Source organism: Battus philenor, unplaced genomic scaffold (genome assembly GCF_028537555.1).
Source record: "Battus philenor isolate CCGP_79_NKW_IND1 unplaced genomic scaffold, ilBatPhil1.0.hap1 SCAF_15, whole genome shotgun sequence".
NCBI lineage: Eukaryota > Metazoa > Arthropoda > Insecta > Lepidoptera > Papilionidae > Battus > Battus philenor.
The window spans coordinates 2,293,686-2,318,624 of record NW_027181677.1 but is presented as its reverse complement, the minus strand read 5'-3'; the positions used below and the strand labels follow the sequence as shown (position 1 = coordinate 2,318,624).

Below are 24,939 nucleotides of genomic sequence, written 5' to 3'. Positions count from 1 at the left end.
GGCTGTTGGGAAACAGTCTTTTAGAGTACAGAAACAACACTAGAGGAATAGCAACTGGAGGCGCAGTAATAAAGGACTGTCTATCGGTCCTAAATAGCCGATTCCTATCAGGCATTACACTTTATGTGAAATATAGCATTTATTACTCACAAAAATTAAAAGAAAGGGTCATATACAGGGCGATTGATTTTGATTTTTGATTGTAAGTTTTAAATGAACAGATCATTTGTCTGCATAAATCTTTAAAGGCTTTAACATCTATTTTCTATTAATTAAGTCTGCATGGATGGAAAGTAAACAATAATTGTTTTTAAAATGTATTGCTTCACTATATTATCATACATTATTATCTGTGAAATCATTGGTTTTTGGATAAGTTGTACCAAATATTTATTGACAGCTAATGAACTACACCTTCATCTCCTTAAAACTTTTGCATCCAAACTACATGGACCGAGGGTCTACAGGATGTTATATCCCATTCTCTTCTTGTGAGTAAACTAATAATATGTTATTCACAGGGCTGTGGTCATTGAGAACCTTCTTACAGTTCCCTACCACCTTCCCATATCCCATGCATGGATTCCAATGCCATTCCATGAGAGCATTAAATTAATCTGTACACATATTTAATGGAGTCAGGCCTTATTTTGCGGAAGTCCATCCTAAGTAAGTGTAATTCGTATTGTTGCCGCACGCGCATTTATCAGCGGGCTGGCGGGTGATGCACTTTGTTGCACGATTGCAGTGGCTAAATATTGGTCCTTTTCTTACTTGATCTGTACATTGCAAACCAGGATGACCTTTTTTATTGAGCTATTATAACTTGAACTATAAGTCTCCCCGTATCATCGTCTTTACGTATCTTAACATGGCTGAAGTATTTTAAATTAAAAAAAAACGTATCGTGTATGATTTTGGGGACCCATTACTTGGTCTTAAGTTCCTGGAGGAGCAATGTTGAGTCCACAGTTCAAACTTCCTCTCCAAGACCATATATGCCAATAATTATTTCTAAACTGACATGGTAGTCTTTGCGTGATTAGATTGCAATTGTAGATTACGGCTTCGATTACCGGTATAGAGTTTTATACATAATCTTATAAGATTGGACCTGTTCAAAAACAAGTTTCCAAGGGATGGACAACAGAGTCCTCAGCGTATTATACATACCACAGAGCAATTGCGAATCCGCTTACCAAGCGGGGCGATTATGATATGTCCTCTAATGGACATTTTTGAGAGAATAGGGGCCTATGTCTTCCATTGGCGTCTATAGATTGAAACGACGTGCTTGTGTTATTCCCATAATACTATTATTTATTTATTTAACTCGTTATTATATAACAATATATGAAACCAATGAAGAAGTATATACCGCCGTCTTATCGCGGCTATTTCTTCGAGACAACTAAATCTGTAACACTAAAACTGTAAATCTAAAACACCGCAAGGATTATAATGTCATATCATCCCTAGCAGAGGTAAGCCTTTTCGTTAGCTTTGAGTGGTCCAGTGGATATTATTGTCTGTACGAAATAAATGCATCTAGAACTAAAGTTTTTAATAGACACATTTATTTTTAACTCGAAGTTAATCTTTGTCTATATTTATCTTTTTCTTTTCTATCAATTAAATTCGGATTATACTTTTCGATTATTGTTATACCATACATGTTAAGTGTTAACAAATTTCTGCTTAACAGTGGAGTTATTAATTTTATGGAACAGATTTATATATAAACAAAACAAAAAAACAGCGTTTGATATTTTGTCGAAATGTTTATACATTTTGTTAAAAAGTGTGTTGAGATCAGTATCAAAAATATTACAGATATATCAAAAACATTCTACACTTTAAAACAAGCACGTACGTTATTTGGAAAATAATAAAAAAAAAACATTCGTATTTCGAACGTAAACAAAGTTTTTAATTTACAACAAAATGTACAACCGTAAACACAAGTTTGAATTCAAACGACATGAAAGCAAAAACTCTAGCGAAACAGAACTAGGGTAACATGAGGCATTGGTGGAGTACAATATTGTTGCAATGCATGTGTGTGACTTACACGTACTTTTCTTTTTTTTTTGCATCTGTGTGAAAGTTTTACTTGGAAAAATGTTAATTAAAAAGTACTCTTAAGGATCGAACAACTGGACTTCGATATGGCTATTCGTGCCGACTCTGTTTCCTCTAATTGAAAATGTTTTTATTGAAAAAACTAGAATTCTATACCGGCTGATTGCATAATTGTTAAAACTTTACAAGGGTTTATGTATAGCTAATTGGCTGTTAATTAGTGCATTGTACACACGACAGGTCAATTGTTTGAATAATAGTGAAAAACGTAATAATAATGTATTAAAAATAAACGTTTTCTTAATTCATAGCACTACAAAAAAATTACTATCAGTACCGGCAGAGATAGTACTGCCTGTGCATTTTCCGAGTGACATTTATAGAATGATTGAAAATAAGTGTAAAAGTCTTAAAGTTTTCTGCTGACAAATGAGCTCAAAATATCCCTTTAAAGCTTTTTCCAATCAAGTTAATAAGAATGATGAAGAAAATCATATTTTAGTTTTTTGTTTAATTACTAATGTTTATTTATATATATTACTAGCTGATCCCGCAAACGTTGTTTTGCAAAAAAGTATTTTTAATTTTCAATTTAAAAATAAGGGATGATCGAAGAGGGGTGAAAATTTAGGGTTGTATGTATTTTTGTATGTTGTATCAAAAAAAATTAAAACAAAATATTTCGTCAAAAAAATTAAAAAAAAATTTTAAGGGTGAACAACCCTTATCACTTAGGGGTATGAAAAATAGATAGTAGCCGATTCTCAGACCTACTAAATACGCATATAAAATTTGGTAAAAATCGGTCAAGCCGTTTCAGAGGAGTTCAAGTTCGAACACCGTGACACGAAAATTTTATATATTAGATTTTACTATCTATATAATTTTCTGTGGTTACGTCAAGAGAAAACTGCCAAAAGAGATCAATAAAACATAAAATTAGTTTATTCAATATTGGAAACTTCATCAGAACTTTTATCGATCGTCAACTTTTTTATCAATTTAATTTTTGACTCTACTCTTCCTCGCAAAGTTGTAGAGAAGAAGCAGATTTTACCTTTTGGCTAAAAAAAATAAAAATAAAAACAGTAATAAGGAATTTTAATTTGTAAACCTTTTTTTATTAATTTTTGCAGCCTTCAACACTCGTCTAACACGTGTTTGTGGACTCTACTGAATACTGAGAAATACTGTCCTAAAATAACATGTAACGGATGCCGATATAGCGTGGGAATAGTAAAAACTTTCCGGTGATTGCTTCGCAACTTTTTGCAGCAAAAAATTCAATTTTAACCAATCACTGTGTTCCAATTTGAGAAAAACAGAAGTCAGAAGTAATTTTGCGACTAAAAACGAGCCATTTCTTCTTCATCTTATCGTAATGAGCTGAATTGAGTTCATTACGCAATCAAGGTATTTTATTACAATATCTCTCGTAGTGTAAGTTATGTCTCTTAAAATTAATGTCATTTTCTATACATACTCTCAAAAAATCTATAGAAATATAAAAGTGGCAAAATAACCTTTTTCAGTAACCAGTTTTAGTAATTCCTTGAAGGTTTTACAATACAATACTCGCGTTTAATGTCTGTGAATTATGAAATGTATAATATAAAAAGATTTAAAACATAAACTAAAAAGTATACAATATACTTCATATATCATATAAATAAGTTCATGTTCATCGTATATTATATGAGAGCTGAAAACTACAGGAGATAAAATTCGTCAACAGAAAATATGACATGTCTAGTCCATGCATAAGTGTATATGATGTATTTGTCTAAATACAAGTATAAATATATATAAGTAAAATTGCGATATTTATATATATATACACACCCACATATATATATATATATGCATATATATATGCATATATATATATATATATATATATATATATATATATATATATATATATATATATATACATGTACAATAAAGGCCGGGCTCCATAAAATTAATACTTTTTGTTGACAACTGTGTACGATTATACAATATCGTCTTGTCGTTTCATCACGTAGATGCCCACTGCAAGGCATAAGTATCTCCCAAAGATATCTATGGGGAGATATACCACAATCGCCACACTTGGTGTTGGCGATTGTCGTATTATATTATGGTATACTGGGCACATAGTACATAGCAGCTACGTACCCTCTGGAGACTTGTTTGTGAGTAGTGACAATCCTGTGTTTTGGTATAAACTAGTTAATGCACGAATTGTAAATATTATAAGACTGCATCCTGGGAATTGAACCGGGATACGATTGAATGTCTCAGTCCTCTACCGCTGGACTACCACGACGGAACATTTTATCCATTTTTTTAAAATATACTTCCGTATAATGCCTCCATATTCTTATGTATTAAACTTTACAAAAGTTCAGTGTAATTTATAAGTGATAGTAAACCTTGAGAATTGCTTTATCTACTGTATTAAGGTATTCATTGTGAAATATGAGTACAAATTTATTGTGGCCTTTTTTATACGTGGATGAATACAATGGAAATATAAATATATTCGTGTCCACCCACAAAAGGGACAGACGTCTTTGTTAAGGGCGTCGGTAGATGTGCATACAGGCCGCTTCCAACAGATCCTATTATAAATCTAAGGGGAAGGCTAATATCAGGCAGTGCACACGACTAAGGGCTCAAGTGATGATCATATTTGAACTGGTGATGTGTACGGAATAAAAAATATATTCTTTTGTATTTGTTAACACGTCAATTAATGACTTGAAATTTTTTTTAAATACATTTTAACACGCCAATAAATTTAGTTCATAACAATAAGAAATATTGTTTATTAAAGTTGTTCCAACATCGCATTGGTTGTAAAATTTGTTTTGTATTTGTATTTTAGAAGGTAAACATTATATCAAAGAACTAGAAACTAATGAAAAATATTAAAAATGGCAATATATATAAAAAGAAAAGATAAGATAGATAAAGGAGAAACAAATACAATTGCTAAAAGAAGAAGAAGTAACTTACTGTAGTATTTCAGGTGTAGAAGAGAACGAAGGAAGATGTTGTAAATAAGGATACAAGTCAGGAGAGTATAAGGTATTGTGAAAAAAAAATAGGAGATAAATAAAAAATAATTGTAAAGAGAGAAAATAAAAATAAGAATGTGGAAAAATTATTTAACACAGAGAAATGATCCTGAGCTTTCCTAGATAGGGGCGATAGAGCAAATTGCATTATCAATCCATTCATATCATAATAGGATAAATAAGACAACTATTTTGGTGTGAACTCAAAACTAGATCGGTCCGTGTGGCACAATTGTACGGAAATATGCGGAACCCCACATTGCACTCATGTGGTACGGTATAATTAGGACACGATCGTTATTTTGGTGACCATCTGGGACACTGCGCACGTGACGCCATAAGCGCTTAACGTGTTTAGTTTACTTCTTTTTAATGAGAATCAAGGTTTACTTTTTTCAGCCATCCAAAATTTCGGAGCTACTCGCCGAAAGCTACAAGCGATTTTAAAATCAATGTGTAGACTTTCGCGATTGAATTTAACTAAATTGAACACAAACACAATGTCATGAAAATGTATATATTGGACTCGCGACGTTACAAATACCAGTCATCACAGCATATTTTATGCTGCGATGAGCGGTAGATAAAACAAATTACTGTTTGCTGTGAACAAGGCTGAATCGGACTGGTAGTTGAGTGCATACAGGTGCAGACGTCTGCTAGTTTAAACAATAGCATGCCTTCTACAAAAGTTATTTTTTAATAATATTTATTTAATACCGTTTGTTCGTTAGTTTTTATAGCTTCAAGCTAAATAAAGCTACTTAGCTAACTCTTTTTTATAGTAACTATATCCGAAGAATACCGCAGGGTCCTAAGTTCATTTCATAGAACTCTGAGACCTTTGAGTTGTGACCCCAACTATCTTACCAAAGCAAAATTTCTCTTTGTATTACATCAAAAGAGAAAAGAGAAGATACGTAGGATAGTAGATAAGTCATACCCCAGCGGATTGGTAAATTGCAGAGGCAGAAGGTAGGCTAGATAGTTCGCAGAAGGGATGGCTGATAGGGCCTTGTGGTTGTGGAGAAACTTTGTAAGGAAGGTTATAGATTCAGTCTATGTCTGCAGTGATAACGATGATTAAAGTTTCAGCTTACCTCAATAAAAGTGTCGGACACAAATCTCTGCACAAGCGAGGTCTTGCCACACTGTGAGTCTCCAACAAGCACCACTTTGATTTCTTCTTCAGCTGTGGGTGTCCCGGCGCCGCTGCCCTCCGATCCCTTCTTACCGGACCACATCGTTGTTATGGGCAGATATCTGTGTAATATATTATTGAATTACTACACGAATTCTCCAGAAACCTAAACACTTACAAATTATTGTTATGAATAGATATATAGGATTTATTGTTATTAATTCATTATTTTTTTTACGCGATTTGTCAGTTCGTATGAGAAGAGAGTGTCTCATAAAATTACAACGGTAAAACAAGAAAAAAAAATGGACGTTCGAATATTTTTTTTTTTTTTCATTGTTTAACTATAAAATTTATAGTTAAAAATATTACAAAATATACTCATCAATCCAATATAACAATAGATGTTAAATACCTAGGATTTTTATATAAAAATTCTAAATAGCATCGTATTTAAGCTCGTCGTACTGCGATATATCATGGCACGTCTTGTGTGATTAATATTACTCCTATTCTGATATGGCGCTTAGCAAAATCAATTAAGGATTTGGTAGATTGATTGACATTATGTAATCAATTTCTCATAACATCTGTTTCTTATATATAAATGATGATATTATAAGTCATCCCCTTTTATTTATATATCATATTTATAGTTTTATCATGTTTCCACTGTCAGGATATTGGGCTCATATAATAATAAAAATATAAAGCATCATTCACAGTAACCACTTTTATATGACGTAAGGAAAATATCAGAAATACCCAATTTGGTAGAAACTCTCCCATGATGAAATAATTCAATTTAAAGCTATTATGGTTTCAAACATGCCCTCATCTGTGAAAAGTCAAAAACAAACTTTTACGGTTTTTTTGTGGTCGAAATATCCTTTTTCCTTATACTTAATACCTCTAACAGTTCATTATATTTTTCCTGGGGACTCCGGTTTGACTTCGAGTGCCGGTCTGGTGTGAAAATCAGGGAGGAATCAATAGCCTCCCTGATAAGAGAAGAAAAAACCAAAGAAGAGTTCCTCCTACTTTGTAGAAAAATAATAAATATAGTAACAGATAGAAATAAAAGCTAATAAAAATGTAAACAACAAAAATAAAAAAAAAATAATGTAAAACCAAGTGATATTGTAATAATCCTGTATAAATAAAATAATAAAAATGTAAAAGAGTAATGAGGGATCTATGAAAGGCGTTACAGAGCGAAAGGGAAAGACAGAAGAATTGTGGCAAGAATGAAAAGAACGAAAGATCATACGATGTTTGAAAGACGATAATGAAAATAAAAAAATATGTGAAATAATTAAATAATGTTGAAAAGTCCCTGTCCCAAACAAGATTGGGGGTACGAAAGTCTCCCAATAGCGGGGGCCATAAAAAAAAATCATTAATAATATAATGATAATATAGTGTTACATTTAGCAGTGGTAGCACAGTGGTATGGATGAGACTTGCGATCGAAGCTCGCGGGTCGCACTTTGTGCATTCGATAAGCTTCCAAAGGCAGCAGCGCCCTCTGCGCACAATACCACACTGCGATCGCCAAACCTCCTTCAAATTGTGGCGATCATAGTATATCACCCACAGATATCGTTGGAGGAAGCCTATGTCCTGTAGCATTCGTATATGTATTGAAACGACGATATTTACTATTAATAATTGTTTATTATTTGTCCCAGCACACTTTGTACTGTCAGAAGTTATTAGCTTCTCGCATTATGATATAAATGAAATTAATGTTACCAATTTCAGAGTGATTACGTTATACAGGATGATTGTAAATAGATGCCAATTATTCAGAGAAAAAATAAGCATATGTTGTCAAAAGGTTTTGAAATTTTTTGTACCTATTTCCAATCGTCCTGTATAATACATGCTTAGTTTTAGTTTATGTTTAATTAATGTGTATATCTAGAGTATATATGTACATATGTAAGAAAAGGACCAATATTTAGCCACTTCCGGACATGCAGTGGTAGTAGTGCAACTAAGTGCATCACCCGCCAGCCCGCTGATTAATGCGCATGCGGCAACAATACAAATTACACTTACTTAGGATGGACTTCTGCAAAATAAGGCCTGCCAGCCCCCAAACACAGAGTCCAAGTACTATGTGTTTGGCACTAATCGGTGTAACATAACTCCTGAAGACGTCGCGTGGAGGGGTGAAACACGTGTTGAGTGATTTGACGGTGGCAGTTGTGTAATTCGCATTGTTTGCCGCACACACATTAATCAGCGGGCTGGCGGGCGGTGCACTTTGTTGCACGACTACCACTGCAAGTGCGGAAGTGGCTAAATATTGGTCCTTTTTTTACTTAGGATGGACTTCCGCAAGGTAACGCCTGATTCCATTAAATATATACATATGCTTAGTCTTAAGGGTTTGGCTATAAGAAATAAGACTAAACATTTTTCCTAATAGAGTAATATAAATAATTTACCTCTATAACTGACATTAAAAGAAATTGAACTTATAGTTTTACTCTATAGGTTTTCTTTTCGAGTCACACTGTTGGAGCCAATTGCGAGTTTTCTTTGAACGTTTCTGCAACAGCGCAGAGTAGCGCACGCTGCTGTGAAATTTAAAGGAAAATCCAGAATCGAATGGAATTTCATTTATTTCTATTGGAAATTTTCCTCTGCTTTCATCGTCACTCCTTCTTTTCATTTATAATAGCTTCTTTGGAAATTAATAATCGAAGTATTGAAATTATATTACAAATTTATGGAAAGTTATTTATTTTTTAAAATCTAATATATAAAATTCTCGTGTCACGGTGTTCGAACTTGAACTCCTCCTAAACCGCTTGACCGACTTTTACCAAATTTTATATGCGTATTCAGTAGATCTGAGAATCGGCTACTATCTATTTTTCATACCCCTAAGTGATAAGGGTGGTCCACACCTAAATTATTATTTTTTATTTTTTAGACAATTTTTTTGGTTTTTATTTTATTATGATACAGCATACAAAAATACATACAACCTTAAATTTTCACCCCTCTACGATCAACCCTTATTTTTTTTGTTAATTAAAACGCTATTTTTTTTGCAAAACAACTTTATGTAACTATAATAATAAATATATTGAATTTTAAAATATTCATTTGATGACGCGGTAGGCTATATATTTTAATACCATCGGAGTGCCATTCGCTGAATCGATTTTCAATTGTTTTAATGTCTACAGCTCCACCGAGCTGAAGTGTTGCAAAACGACAAAAACACCCGTCGAAGCTATGTTTATTAAATGGAATTGGGACACGAATTGAACCCAGTACGTTGTGCTATCCACAATTTAAAATGCATATTTCATGCGATACGATCCTGACTGGTTCTGTGTTTGATAGGAATATTCCAACTCTATACGAGTTTAGTTCATACGGTAACAAAATTAGATCAATAATTTACATATTGTCTTGATATTTGAATTCTTCTATCAATTTTACCAACCATAATTCTGTATTCTGTGCGACGACTTCTTATATATTAGTATTATAATACATTGATTTTAATGTGATAAAAAGAAGATTTATAACAAGAAAAATGGAGTTGGTTACCAGGTTCTTTATATACCCATGGCTTGGCAATGAGGAACAAATTGAAAGACTACATTGTCTGTCTGTTGTAGACATTCGTTTTTAGGTAACTATGCGTGTTATCATTTAATATTCAAACTTACTATCACTATCGCAACTTGGGGCATAGTCAGGTGGTGATCTATTTTATATATTTACTAGCTCTGTCCCGCGATTTCGTTCACGTGAAATTTAAGAAAAAAAAATTAATTATTTTAATAATGTGGGCTGGACATAAATTAAAAATTTACATAAATTCTTATGTAACCCATACCTGAAAAAGTCTTCGTTCGTTCGTTGATAGTCAGTTTTAATTAAAATCAGTATGAAATATATTGGAAATGCTGTGGCGCCATCTGTCGAAAATTAGTCATACAAACTTAGACGAAATTCGTTGGTTCAAATGATCAAATGCATAGTTTAAGCTTCTATAAAGAACATACAGACATATATATGTATATAAATATATATATATAAATATTTATGTATGTATGTATATAATTATAACTACGTGCAATAGTAATTTATTTAACGTGATACAACTGTGCGCACTAAACACTATGGGCCTATGTAATGTAACACGCGTACGCAAACACAGAAACACATATATGTGGATACCATTCCGAACAATTATGAAATGTTTTCATGTGTGTGTCTATTTATTATCAGTATTACGTTGTGCAATAAATACAATATATTTTATTATAAATGTTTATTTTCTTTATTTGTAATTGTCTCAATTCTTTTAATATTCTCTCTGGATGCGACGCGATAGCTTGCCGTAGTGAACGTTGTTAGCACAAAGATGCCCCAGCGATACATTTGCGTCCATCCACTCAGTGTTATTGCAATTTCTTAAAAGGATTTCCTCCAGAGCCCGCAACAGTCCGAATAGTGAAAAGACAAGACCATTATATTCAAGATGAAATAAGTTGTATATTCTATTATACTTTGCACGTTTTGGTGCACTAAATGTAAACTATATTCTAAAATCAAACTTGATATAAAGTGCTTGGTAAAAAAGCTGAATGGGTAAATGTATAGGCCAATATTCTTTAAAAAAATAAAACTTTAAAAGATAAAGATTTAATTTTTTTGACGAATTAGCTTTTATAAGGGTGACCACTGTAAATTATTTAATTTCTGATGTATATACGAGTATATATACATTAGTAATTGTAGCAGAAACTAAAATATGTTTTTTCTTATCAGGGTGATTGGAAAAAGCTTTCAATGGTTAATTATAGCTCATTTATCCGATAAAAACTTTAAAGCCTTTACCCTTATTTCCAATCAATCTGTATAAAGTAATTACTCTGAAATATGTCGATTTATTTTCTCTGTCGGAATTAGTCTGGTCAATAACTTCTAGCAGTACAATGTCTTCAAGGACAGAATACACAATAATAAAATATAACATGTAGTAATTCTAATTTTGAAAACGCTTTTTTACTACTTTATTATTATTACTTTATTACTATATTATTACATTATTTTTCATCTGTTAAACTATTGACTTTTGCATAAGGTGTACAACACATTAATTGACAGTAAATGAACTATGTATACACCCCTTTAAAGCATCACATCTTATCCTGCATTAGGAGGTTATTGCATTTTATTTTGTAATCAAATTATATTGGATCATGTGACAGGCAGGTTCCATCTTTAAAAATAAATATAAAAATACGTTCATTCAACATAGAAATTTTTAACAGAACTCTAATTGATCGTCAAATTATTATCTATTTCTTTATTAATCTATTTTATTTCTGACTATACTCTGCTTCGCAAGATGTTATAGTTGTGAAGAAGAACCAGGAAGAACACACCAACACATCTTTTAATAAAGTTCGACATATATTTATACATATAAACCGTATCAAGTTTTTAGATTTAGATATTGAGGTAGGAAGTAGTATGCAGTCTGGATCACTCATTTTTAATTTAAATGACTTAGCAACAATTACAAAAACAAATAAATAAAAACGAAATTTAAAGTAATTACCAGGAAAACTAAAAGAAAACTGTGGCAACTAAAATATATACCCAAGAGCGTACTATTCATGATTCGTCTGGCGTCTGGTTAGACGGCGAAATATAAGAACGTTTGGCGACCTGAAATTTTTGCTACATTATCAAGGTGTTTAATTTTTTTACAGAAAAATATTCCATCGATTTTCTTAAATGTTGTGCCTTGGCAACTTAGATTATTTATAATACATCTAGTTTGACTTTCAATCTTGTCTACATTTAGTGCACCTAAACCTATGAAGTATAAATATTATATTTTTTATAATAAATATTTATTATTTACAAAAAAAAAATCACTAGAAAGGTACGTATAGTATTTTGTTTAGATAAATATACACTGTGGTATAGTCGTGGACAATTACATCACTATTACGCAGAGCAACCGGCTGGCTGAACATGCCGGCCGCCATTTAAAAATATCGTTTGACATTTCGATGACGTCTGACCAGTTACTCAAATAAAAAAGACTTTAAAAACCAACAATGGACCTAAACGAGGACTCTATTAAAGCGGAGGTCAGTAACTTCGTTTCCAGCTTGCAGCGGCTACTGCCAAAGAAGAAGGATATAATTGTAATCGAACCTATAAAGGCGAAACTTTTAAGACTCAGTGACATTCACACTGAAGCGAAAAGCGTCTTCCCAAAGTGCTTTATTGGTACAAAACTAATCATCGTGAGACAAGTGTTGGATAAAGTTAAACTGGTACAACAATACAATTATGGAAAAACGAAGGAAACGTACCAGAGTTACAAGCAATACTTGAACAAAGAAATGGAACCGAAACATATTAACGACGGCTTGTTAATAGACTCAAACGGCTCTGCCACGGCGACATATACAGAGAACATCGAAGGAGCATATACTGTTAATTTAACTTCTAAAATCAAAGACTTGATATCGTCAGAGACTGAGGTGGAGATCGAAAGAGAGAGTGAAAGATCAGTGACTTCTTTCTCATTTAAAATGAACGACATGGAGCCGAACACGTTGAAAACAATCACACAGTGGATGTATAAAGTCCATCCTGATTTTAGTATTGGTACTGAATTAGGTTTTAAGCCGTTGTCGTATCCAGCGCTTCCAGAACTGTCCGTTAGTACACGATACGGTAAGCCAACGTTCTCAGTGACCTCCACAGTAAGCAGAGCAGGTTTTCAAGTGTGCGTTTTTAAGAAGCTCTCAGAGGATCTACGATTAGCGACGATAATTGATGAAGGTCAACATACAGCACCTGTTACAGTCGGATTGGCACTGCACAAGACATACGCGGATTCTGAATTGAAAATATTCGTAGATACTCAAAGATGCGGTGGGTTTACATTTCAGAAGGATGTATATTTCCGCGAATCAAACGACGTGAGAGTGCTACGTTTAGTTGGGAGTACTTTAATAGACGGACAAAGGAGGGTGCGATTTGGTTTTGGGATAAACTTAGATTTTTGAATTTCCTTTTGCTGTAACACTAGAAAAAAAATTTTAGTAATTGAGTATCGGATGTGTAGAATTTCAAGGTTTTTTTGTAGAATTATTTTTTGTAAATAAGTATACATAATTTAGTTATTGTTATATTATTAATGTTTCTCCTGTTTTATACGCTGAATAAATTTTGACCACTCGATTTGGATCGCTCTCATGTTTATTTTAATGAATCAATCTATTTATAACGGCAACCACCCACTACCATCTAACATCCAATTTTAAATTGTACGTACTTTGGACATCTTTTCATTTCTTAATATTAATATTCTTCTTTGACCATTTATTATGATCGTTTGGATGCATCATGAGGATGCCAGAAGAGTCTATTTAGATAGAAACTTTGATCAAATCCCATGTAATAGCATCATTCCATGTCAAGGAGATCCCAATCCTCACCAATAAGGACAAAAAGAAGGGGAAACGTCTAATTATGATTACGAATACCAGAAAGAGCCAGGACCTTTGATAATTTTTATCAACAATTTCTTTTTACTTTTTGATTTCTAGCTAAATAGCATCGTTGCAGTCGTCATTGTTTTATTTTTAAACTTCTGTGTATATTCTATTGAACACACACAATAGTTTCGGATATATTATTACGTAACCACGGTTTTCTGTATCACAATTATACGATCTTTTTAAAATTATGTCGAGTAACAGAAAAGCACCACTATAAGACTTTTTAAAGATCTTTTTGAATCATGACTTTCATCTAACATCTCCTTTACAGCATCTTTTACGTCATAGTTTTTTCTTGACTGTATTAGTGCATTATTCTGTGATAAATTATATATTCAGTCACACTTTTAAAGATTTTATACATATAAACAATCACCCTGTATAGTCAAGTCATAAAGAGTGACATTTTAAGGAAATTTGAGTGTAATCCGGAAAAAAATGTAAAGCATAAAGTGCGACGACAAATTTATATTCCTGAAGCGTAGACTTTTCATATGAGTCGAGTGCGCGTTAAACTCGGCTAAGCGTTTTATATTGAGCTGCTTTTCGAAGATTACGGCTGTAATACGCCCGCCGAGTAGTACACGCCACGCGTGTAATAACATATAATATCACTCTATAGGGTAGCGACCGGTATAATGGATTATATATTATGTATATAAAGGGTGGGCCAAAAACTTTTGCAAATAGCAACACGACACACAAACAATAGTCGATTACAGGAGTGCCAACGGCGAGACGGAGCATATCTCGACGATGTAATTTTTAAAAAAATAAATTTTAATAAATGATAATTACGGTAAATAAATCATAAACAAAATTGCATTTGTACTTTTATTTCTACACATGTTTCAAAAGTGCAAATATTTATTGCCCACCCTATATAATCCATTTACAAAAAAAGTATAATAGATTTTACTTTGAATAAAATTTTATGTAGCGGAATTTTTTTAAACCGAAAAGTAAAAAGATTAAGAGGTAGTAATTTGTAGTCCTACACCGAATAAAACTGTATTTTGCTACAACGGGCTTGTTCCGTTTCTGTCAAATTTGACAGAACACCTTGTGTGTAACACCTTGTGATTTTTTTCTAATGTAAAATGAAGATATTTTTTTATATCAGTTTATTCCATCATCAATATTTTCCACGAAAAAAGCAGTAGCAGTTTATTGATGCCTACTACGAACGTAAAAGCTTTATCTTTATATAATAAGCTATATTTTACCATACAGTGTGATAAGTTCGCTTGCGATTGCGAGTTATTGGCAACGCTGCCAAAAAACTTCAATATTGGAGCCGGCCCTCGTCAAGTTTGCGAACATTTTAAATAGCCCGCGGAGAAAAGTTCAAGGTAATAAATGGCCGACATAATATCAACGTATGAAATCAACTTTCACAATTTAAAGTTGAATCTGGGTAAAATGTATATTAAAATAAGTTTTATATACGGAATGATTGGCTATGGGTCAAAAAGCTTTATTTTTTATGTATAGCTAATTTATTAGCGAAAAGTTTCAAAGCTTTTACACTTATTTCCAATTATTTTTAATAGTGGTCACTTTGAAACATTTTATATTAATTTATATTTTTAAACGGTTTTACTTACTTCGACCCGTACGGAATTTATTTGTTTATTTATTTGGGTCAAAATTAAAAATTGAAATTTAAGCACCTTCCCGTTGTCAGATTGATTTGAAATTTGGTACACCCATTTAATTTAGATGAAAATACAATATAATAAAATCAATAACATTATAAATCTAAGATGGCCGCCGATACAAAATGGCGGATTACATATTTTTCCTTAACCCCCTCAATATGGGTATCAAATGAAAGGGCTACACTAGTAAAACACGATGATTATGTCAAAATTTAAAATTCAAGATGGACGCCGTTCCAATATGGCGGACTAGGTACATATTTTTCCACAATTACCACAATATCAAAAAGCCGTTTAACTTAAAAGTTTTTTAAATGTATTTATTTATTGTAATACAACAGGCCGATAGCTTTTAGTTCTGTCTGCATCGATAACAATAAAATAATGTTTAATTTTTATATGTCGTTTATCGAATCTTGAAAATGTTTTTTCTTACTATTATTATTACGTTAATTATTATTTCTGCAGTGGTATATTAAACAGACAGCCTTCGTATGGCTCCGTTCTGTATGGAAATCAGGGAAACTGACCAGGAAAGTTAAGTTCAAAACATTCCGGTCCAATGTGAAAACCGTATTGCTATAAGGATGCAAGACGTGGAAGGTCACTAAAGATCGCGTTGGCTCCAAGTCTTCGTTAACAACTGTTCTTCGACGTATTCTCGGCATATACTGGCCTGAGAAAGTCTCCAACGTAATAGTAGATCTCTGGAAACGCTGCGGTGAGATGTCGATCGACCAGTAGATCAAAAGTCGTAAGTGGAACTGGATAGTCCACACTCTCCGAAGGGACCCTGATCACATACCGGGGCAAGCCCTAGAATGGAATCCTCAAGAAAAGCGAAGACGTGGCCGCCCAAAGCAAACCTGGCGGCGGACGATCACTGCTGAAGTGAAGGCAGTTGGAATGACGTGGAGAGAAATAAAGCACGAGTCGACGTATCATAGACGCCCTTTGTCCGTTCTTGGGGAGATAAGAATAATTGATGATGATATTAAACAGTGGTAGCCTCGCGGTGGAACTCTGAGATTTGCGATCGTAGGTAACGGATTCGATTTCCGGGATGCAATCTGTTATTATTTACACTTTTTGCATTAATTATACAGAATTGCCACTGCTGACCAGAGAATGGGAATTTTCTAGAGAATGGGCAGCAACGACCCCTGCGTACCATGAGACCACTCTATGATCGTCTACCTGACTGTTAAGCCTGGCGATTATGGTACAACACCCCTATAGATATCGTTGGAGGAGGCCTATACCTTTCACAGGGCATCTATAAGCTGAAACGACGATTTATTATTTTTGAAACTATTGATTTTCGAATACGAAGCACCATACATTAATTGACAAATGAACTACACATTCAGGCCCTTTTAAGCTTTTTAATCTGTTATCAATCATCCTGTATATTCAGTATAGTAATTGCAGACAGATCAGGTCAGTCAATTTGAAGGATTTCTAAGTATTAAGTAAGAGAAAAGTCAATATGAAATTTTACATAAACTGTGGGAATCAAACTTTGTTGTATAGTTTATACTAGTTTATGATGTATGTAAATATAAAGTAAAGACAAAAGATACCCAGTAACGTAGGCCATTTAAATAATATACACATTAGACTAAAGTACATTTGATATTTGTTATATTAAATTTTGTAACAGTTGTGTTCTTGTGGTGGAGGTCTGAAATTTGTGATCGCAGGTTCTATTTCCGGGATACTGTCATAGATATAATGTTCACTTCATGTATTAATTACATAGGATTATCACTGCTCAGAAAAAAGTTTCAAGAGGATAAGTAGCAGCGTTTTCTGTCATACCATAATACCACTCTGCGATCGCCAACCCGCCTACCAAGCGTGGAAATTATTGCCACGCCAAACCATTGCACCCGTATGAGAGTTATGTGTAGAATGATACACAGATCAATACGGAAAACATAGTATAGATAAATATACACATTATAATTAAAGAAATTTTAAATAAGAATGGGACCAATATTTAGCCACTTCCGCAAATGCAATGGTAGTCGTGCAACAAAGTGCACCGCCCGCCAGCCCGCTGATAAATGCGCGTGCGGCAAACAATGCGAATTACAAAACTGCCACCGTTAAATCACTCAACACGTGTTTCACCCCTCCACGGGGTATCTTCAAGAGTTATATTACACCAATTTGTGCCAAACACAGACTCTGTGCTGTGCGGAAGTGGCTAAATATTGGTCCTTTTCTTACTTAGGATGGACTTCCGCAAATTAACGCCTGATTCCATTAAATATAAAGAAATTTTAACGTAGCAAACGTTTATTTAAGATATTTCTTTTGCTATTTTCTTCTTTTTTTCAGCCGATGGACGCCCACTGCAAGGGCTTTCCCAAAGGTTGCCACGATGACCGGTATCGCGCTGTCAGCATCCAGCGAGTTCCCGAGATCTTCTCGAGAGAACTATGACGTCGGTCCAGCTAGTGGGATACTTACCCACGCCACGTCTACCGTTCCGCGATTCGAGTATCTTTCGGCCCCAACAGCTTTGCTTCGGTGTTCCATTATATGCATTGAAAAATTTCGCTTAATTAAAGTAAATAAAAATGTGCTTTTATAAAAAAATTAAAAAAACCTAATTCCAGTTCACTTGAAAGGAAAGAAATCAACTAATAGAATCCAACCAAAGACAAAAATGTTTTAAGTGACGATATAAATTGATTGCTCCGAATAAAGCGGTATTAAAGAGCTTTGTGAAAATGATAACAAAAATGAATACCTCGTTTGAGTGTTGAGGTCTTCTTAAATCGATGCGAAACTTAATGTAAAGAGATATCATAATAGATATATATTAATTTCAAAACAAGAGAGAGAGAGAAACAAGATGAAACAACCTATCGGTGATATTGTTTCCGGACAATTATAACTAAGGAATTTTCATGACAAGAGCTAATAGGTTTCTTCTAGGCACGTATGTATTATCATAGAACTCGTTATCGCTTACGATCAGACGATACAGAGGCCAAATGCTTCGCCTATAAATGAAATAAATACATTTAAAAAACTTTTAAGTTAAACGGTTTTTTGATACCCATATTGTGGTGGTTGTGAAAAAATATGTCCTTAGTCCGCCATATTGGAACGGCATCCATCTTGAATTTTAAATTTTGACATAATCATCGTGTTTTACTAGTGTAGCCCTTTCATTTGATACCCATATTGAGGGGTTTAAGGAAAAATATGTAATCCGCCATTTTGTATCGGCGGTCATCTTAGATTTATAATGTTATTGATTTTATTATATTGTATTGTCATCTAAATTTAATGTGTGTACCAAATTTCAGATCTATCTGATAACGGGAAGGTGCTTAAATTTCAATTTCTAATTTTGACCCAAATAAATAAACAAATAAATTCCGTACGGGTCGAACTATATAAAACCATTTAAAAAGAAGTATCGAGGTCGTGGAAATTTAAGGCGTCATATTATACTTTGTTAAAACTTTCATCGCGGAAAATCGTCGTTCCTGAAAAATTTTCACAAATTTTAAATCGCACAAACAAAAAGATCGACCACATTAAAATTTATATTACGAATCCCTTGTATTACGAAAATAAACATCGTTTTATTTATTTATTTTTACTCGGAGAGAATTTTAATTTTTTAACATTTTACATGTAAATCACTTTAAAATAAACACGTACGTTTCTGTACGTTGTTATAACAATTTCGGTTCAGCCATTTGTTGGCACGGTTCGCGCAAACAAACATTAATTTTGATTATTCGCTTTTGGCTTTTAGAAATTTGTAAACAATTTTAGAAATACCTTTAACTAAAATCATAGGATAAATGTAATTATTACCTTTCATAATGTGAAATTACATATCCATTTGCTAGATACAATATATAAACACAAAATATATACAGGTTGATTGGATATATAGATGTAAAAGCTTCACAGGTATGGAGATATAGCAAATTTGCTGTGATTTAATTGATGAAATTGCCTATCCGAAAATCAACAGTTTCAGAAATAGTACGTAATTTTTCGTAAAATTGTAAAAATACGGATTACTACGTATTAAAATTAATCATTGTTTACCGCCTATCACATTTCAAAAACGTAACATATTTTCATTCAAAACTTTTACACCTATCACCAATTAATAATTAATCACCCTGTAATATTTAACACGTGCAATAATAATAACTCTTCATTAGTGTTATATTTTTTAAATTTACAATAGATATTTAGATTTTGAATGTAGTTGGATATAATTTCAGTTGAAGCCCCGTAAACAACAAGGTTTATCGACCTCCAGGCCACACGAGCGACAAAGCATACGCAATACGCTTTCATTAAATCTTCGGTGGGCAGTTTCCGCAGTGCAACAAAGTTAGCGGCATATTGTACATGGATAGACAACAGAAATTCTACATACGTTAAATATAACTTTATGATCTATACCTGTGATATATTAAACAAAGAGTTCATGTATCAATAATCATTCGTTATTACATGCGTTTGTATTTACAAATCTATTCGTGTTGGCTTCTGATAGGTAATGTATATTTAGAAGAAATTAATTCCCTCATAAAGATTTCTTTTTAATTAGTTCTTCGCTTCTTCTAATTGAAATGCTAGACGTTCCTGCGACAGTCCAAACTGTATCTCGGATACTTCTGTGCCATCACTATTAGAGATATTTATATTCAGTGCCGTCAGTGTCTATGCTATACTTCCTACGTCGAAGGTAAAAACGGTTGCTTTTCTCCTCACACTTGTGTAGACGCATAGCTTATCTTCTTTTCCTTCTGAGCATCTACTTCAGCTTCTAGAAGCTTTTTCAACTTATTTATACACACCATGTTCTCTTTAAGTTTCATTTTATCGTTTTCAACATTATTTTCTTGGAAATTCGTCATCGTTTGTTCTTCATATTTCAATGCTTCCATTCAACGCTATTCTAGCTATTTTTCTAATTTAGTTAAATTAACCCCAAATTAAAATGTATAACCAAATCTTTAATTGATCCTTAATTTTTCCTGGTGTTGCTTTTAAATTGTTCATCGATCTTCGGAAATGACTTTTGTGGTTTCTGCGTCTCTTTCAATATCAAAAATTTTAATGTTAATTGCGTTTTTAGTATCTCTTACATAGCCATATGCATCTGCATATAGTTTTTCGATTTCTTATTCTTCAGTTTCTAGGATACTATATCTTATTTTGTCACTTTCTCTTTAATTCTATCTAAAGATCGAAGGTTGTCGATATACGAAAGGTAAAAATATAAAGTTATGAATTTTGGTTAATTTGAAATCGGGGTAAGCGATGATCCCCACACGTCGACCAAAGCTATTAGCACCCAAAGCGAAATACATGTTTTGCTTGCGCGTTAAACCAGATCCAAATAAACAAGACAGCCGTATAGCGAAGGGTTTTCAACGTAATAACAGAGATTTTGTTTGGCCGTTTACCATACTAATTTCATCTGATTGTTTTATTAACGTACATAATTTTTGTCCTTTTTATTATACCAGGTTAAGAGTTTTTATTTTGTCCGAGCTTGCACTACAGCTTAAATGGTTCTGGTACCTGTCACTCTTCAGTTTTCGCGGTTTTTATATTTGGAGACTTCTCGTGCTCCTCCATCTTGTTTAAGGACAGGGCGCTTACAAAGTTTTTGATGATTTTTTTCACGTTCTTCTTTCATTTATTTTCTCTTCTTTCACACTTCTTATGATCATTCAGCCTTCTAACTTAATTCACATAATCTTTCACATTCCAATCTTTGTTCCTACATTTTCATCGTCTTTCATTCGTCATCTCTTTCTCAAGTATCACAGGTGTAGTACCATAGATTTCGCGGTTTGAGGTGGGAGGGCGCAGAGAGGACCTGAACTAAGATCTCTTTTAAAATAGCAAAGCTAGAAGGCTTCCAGTGGAGACACAGTTCCGGCTGCTACATACTATTTTACCGAATTAGGACTCCACAAGAGATCTTTGTTTTGGGATGTTATTTGTTGATAGTAGCAGCTTAACATTCCGATACAAGAGAGTAATAGAAGAAACTCCAGCACCAGTTCAATCTAGTATGATCGGGGACGAAGATCACAAATCAAAAAGCGCAGCTTAGGATGTCTACACACAATGAGTTCACAATACTATTAAGATCTTCGGAAGTCAATGGAAATAAGCCGCGTCTAGTTTGCCCTATTTTTTATTATTAGAATCTATATTCCATACACATTAGCATCCGTGCCTTTGTTTTTGCATTTAAGTTTAATCTGTCCGAAATTTTTGCTTACGATTTCGCATGTGTACTAAGTTGATTTATTACGTTTTCTGCGATTACTTCCTTATGACTACTCCATATTGCTATCCTCAGGTTGTACGGCAGAGATACCGCTGTGCGGCAGTTACCGTATTCACTACATCGATGAATCTTGCGATCACATCTTCTGATGGCCCAGGCGAACTGAGAGGCCGTGGCACTCCTGACCGCCGAGTAGTTTGCGCTTCGCTCAACGTATAATACACCTCATTCACTACACTATACACCTACACGGGTATAGTTCCTCCACGTGTGCGCGTCTTCGTTGTAAATGGGGTACGATCGGGGCTTAATTTCAATGAAGCTGCACATAGCCTAGATAGGCAGTAGCATAACTTCAAATACGCCAAATGGCAAGATGTTGTGGATAACGATGACCACCTCGCTCGTTAGCGGACGAGTCTCGTTGATGGTGTGCGTCCTTGAGCCTATCTCTGTACCATAGCCATGGCTAATGAGAACCTTTTAATCGGCTTGTTGCTGTTTGTTTCGGAATACACTTATCAAAGTAAGAATACCTCCTTAGGGAGATAACCGGATATTTAATGGAATCAGGCGTTACCTTGCGGAAGTCCATCCTAAGTAAGAAAAAGACCAATATTTAGCCACTTCCGCACATGCAGCAACATTCGTGCAGCAAAGTGCACCGCCCGACAGCCCGCTGACAAATGCGTATGCGGCAAACAATGCGAATCACACAATTGCCACCATCAAATCACTCAACACGTGTTTCACCCCTCTACGGGGCATCTTCAGGAGCCATGTACACCGATTAGTGCCAAACACAGAGTCACTCTGTGACTGCCGCTGCATGTGCGGAAGTGGCTAAATATTGGTCTTTTTCTTACTTAAGATAACCGGATGTTAAAAATCTATGGCGAAGGCCTATATCAAGCAGTGGATGTCTTACGGCATTTATTATACTTTTTTAAATATTTTTTTACTTATAAATTAATTATTACCTACTTTATTAGTAGTTGTGATACATGAACATTAAAAATACTCAAATTTAAGACTACTTTTAATTTTTTTTATTACACGTGGAACTTGCTAATATGAGGCTCAAAGAAAGAGGTGGAGGCTTTTTTCACAAGCTAAAATTTTCGCAGTCATGGACAGTTTAAACAACGCAAAGAAATTACGAATAGAAATATTGCATTAGAACGTCTTCAATTCAATTATTAGATTTTTTCCTGTACTGCCAATTCCTTAGTATTATTTTAAAAATTTCTCTCTAAGCTGTGATTTTTATCAAGTTACTACGTTATACGATTTGTCCAATATTTCCTTAAAAATTTGAATCTATTCGTTCGTGCAGTGGAAATTTTTTAAATACACACAGACGACTTCTCCTTTATGTCTTTAACGCGGAACATAAAAGGCATTGTATTTCTTGGCGACATTTTGTCTTCTGAGGTAATAATAAGCTACTCTAAGATATATTAGTCCATCTATATGTACTAAAAAATTGTTTGTCCGCTCTTATTTTAAATTAATGGAGTATAAAAAAGGCCTACCCACAATGTGAACAAACGACATTGAATGTCCGGAAGGCACTAGATGCAGGTAGATTCAAACCAGTCCTATTGGAAATATACGGGAAAGTATGTCTGGTAGTGACGGAAGTAAGTATCATTATTATATAATAAAGAATAACCAGCTGGGCATTTAAAACATTTTATTTATTTAATATAACATGTATATTTATTCGGAACGGGACAGTGGTCGCGTTCTTTATTATAACCTGATACAACTACATACATATCGCTAAAGATCTCATATTTAATGGAATCAGGCGTTACCTTGCGGAAATCTATCCTAAGTAAGAAAAGGACCAATATTTAGCCACTTCCGCACATTCAGTAGTAGTGCAACAAAGTGCACCGCCCGCCAACCCGCTGATAAATGCGTATGCGGCAAACAATGCGAATTACACAACTGCCACCGCCAAATTACTCAACACGTGTTTCACCCCTCCACGGGGCATCTTCAGGAGTTTTGTTACACCGATTAGTGCCAAACACAGAGTTTTCTTCTGTGTTTGGCACGACTACCACTGCATGTGTGGAAGTGGCTAAATATTGGTCCTTTTCTTACTAAAGATCTCATAGTTGCGATAGGTGGCAGTATATACAGGATGATTGGTTACAGGCGTAAGTCTTGAACGGGCGAAGATATAGCTAATAACCTTGTATAAAGTGATCACTCTGAAATACGTTACATTAATTTATTGAAATACGATAATCTAATAATTTCTTGTTGTAACGTTAACAAAGGTTTTTAGTAAACAAAAATTTAAAAAAATCTTGCTCTGTTATCATAATTTTATTACAATAAATGAGCTATGTAATAAATCCCTTAAAGTTTTAGTACCTACAACTGCCTTTCTAGTATAATAAAAAATGTATTAATCAGGCATATTTGAAAATAATTCTGACATCTTTTCAGATGTGATAGTGTAATCAAATAGAACATGATCACATCAGACTGATGCACAACTGGAGAATTCTGGGACAAAAAGCATCTGAACACTAATGTTCGGTGAACCGGTATCCGATGAAATTAACGACGGCACCGACGTCGGATATCGGATGCGTCCGGTGCACTGCGTATCCGATTACGATGTTCAGATTGACAGTGTGAAGAATTTAATGATACCTGCATGAACAGGGAAGTGACTCTAATCTTTATCTGCCAACAAAAGATGAGTCTTTGGCAAAACATAAAGAAAAAGTTGTTTAGATATTGTAATTCATCCACAGGAAGAATTGAATGTTGAGTGAGTATAATTGCGCTAATGCAAGAGTGATCTATCTCTAAAGTTTGAGCCTTTGTTGTGTTTTAACAATTCGGTTTTAAAATTAAAATTAATCATTATTTACTGTCTGTCCCTGTAGACTTTATACTAATAGAATTTTTTGGGCCTATTGCATTTCAATAGGGTAATTAAACTAATGTATATTACTTATTTGAGAGTGATCACTTTTAAAAAGGGTGGATAAGAGATGAAGATTTAAATCTTTTATAAGTGTAACCGATGACTCTGCGTAGATAAATATAAAAGTGAAAATATAGTATTTAGCCGTAATAAAAATAGTAATGA

General features: G+C 33.8%; 2 protein-coding genes across 4 annotated transcripts in view; one reads left to right on the top strand and one right to left on the bottom strand.

The window, feature by feature from the left end:
- Positions 1–24,939, bottom strand: part of LOC137918797 (rho-related GTP-binding protein RhoN-like) — a 158,840-nt gene that overhangs the window by 14,968 nt on the left and 118,933 nt on the right. For all 3 annotated transcript variants that reach the window (XM_068761701.1, XM_068761700.1, XM_068761702.1), the window contains exon 2: positions 6,248–6,410. In XM_068761701.1, coding sequence (XP_068617802.1) covers positions 6,248–6,391 — 144 coding nt within the window. In that variant the 5' untranslated portion in view covers positions 6,392–6,410. The remainder of the gene's footprint in view (positions 1–6,247; positions 6,411–24,939) is intronic.
- Positions 12,399–13,361, top strand: LOC137918925 (mitochondrial import receptor subunit TOM40 homolog). Its single transcript, XM_068761861.1, has one exon. The coding sequence runs from the start codon at positions 12,399–12,401 to the stop codon at positions 13,359–13,361; it is 963 nt and encodes a 320-aa protein (XP_068617962.1).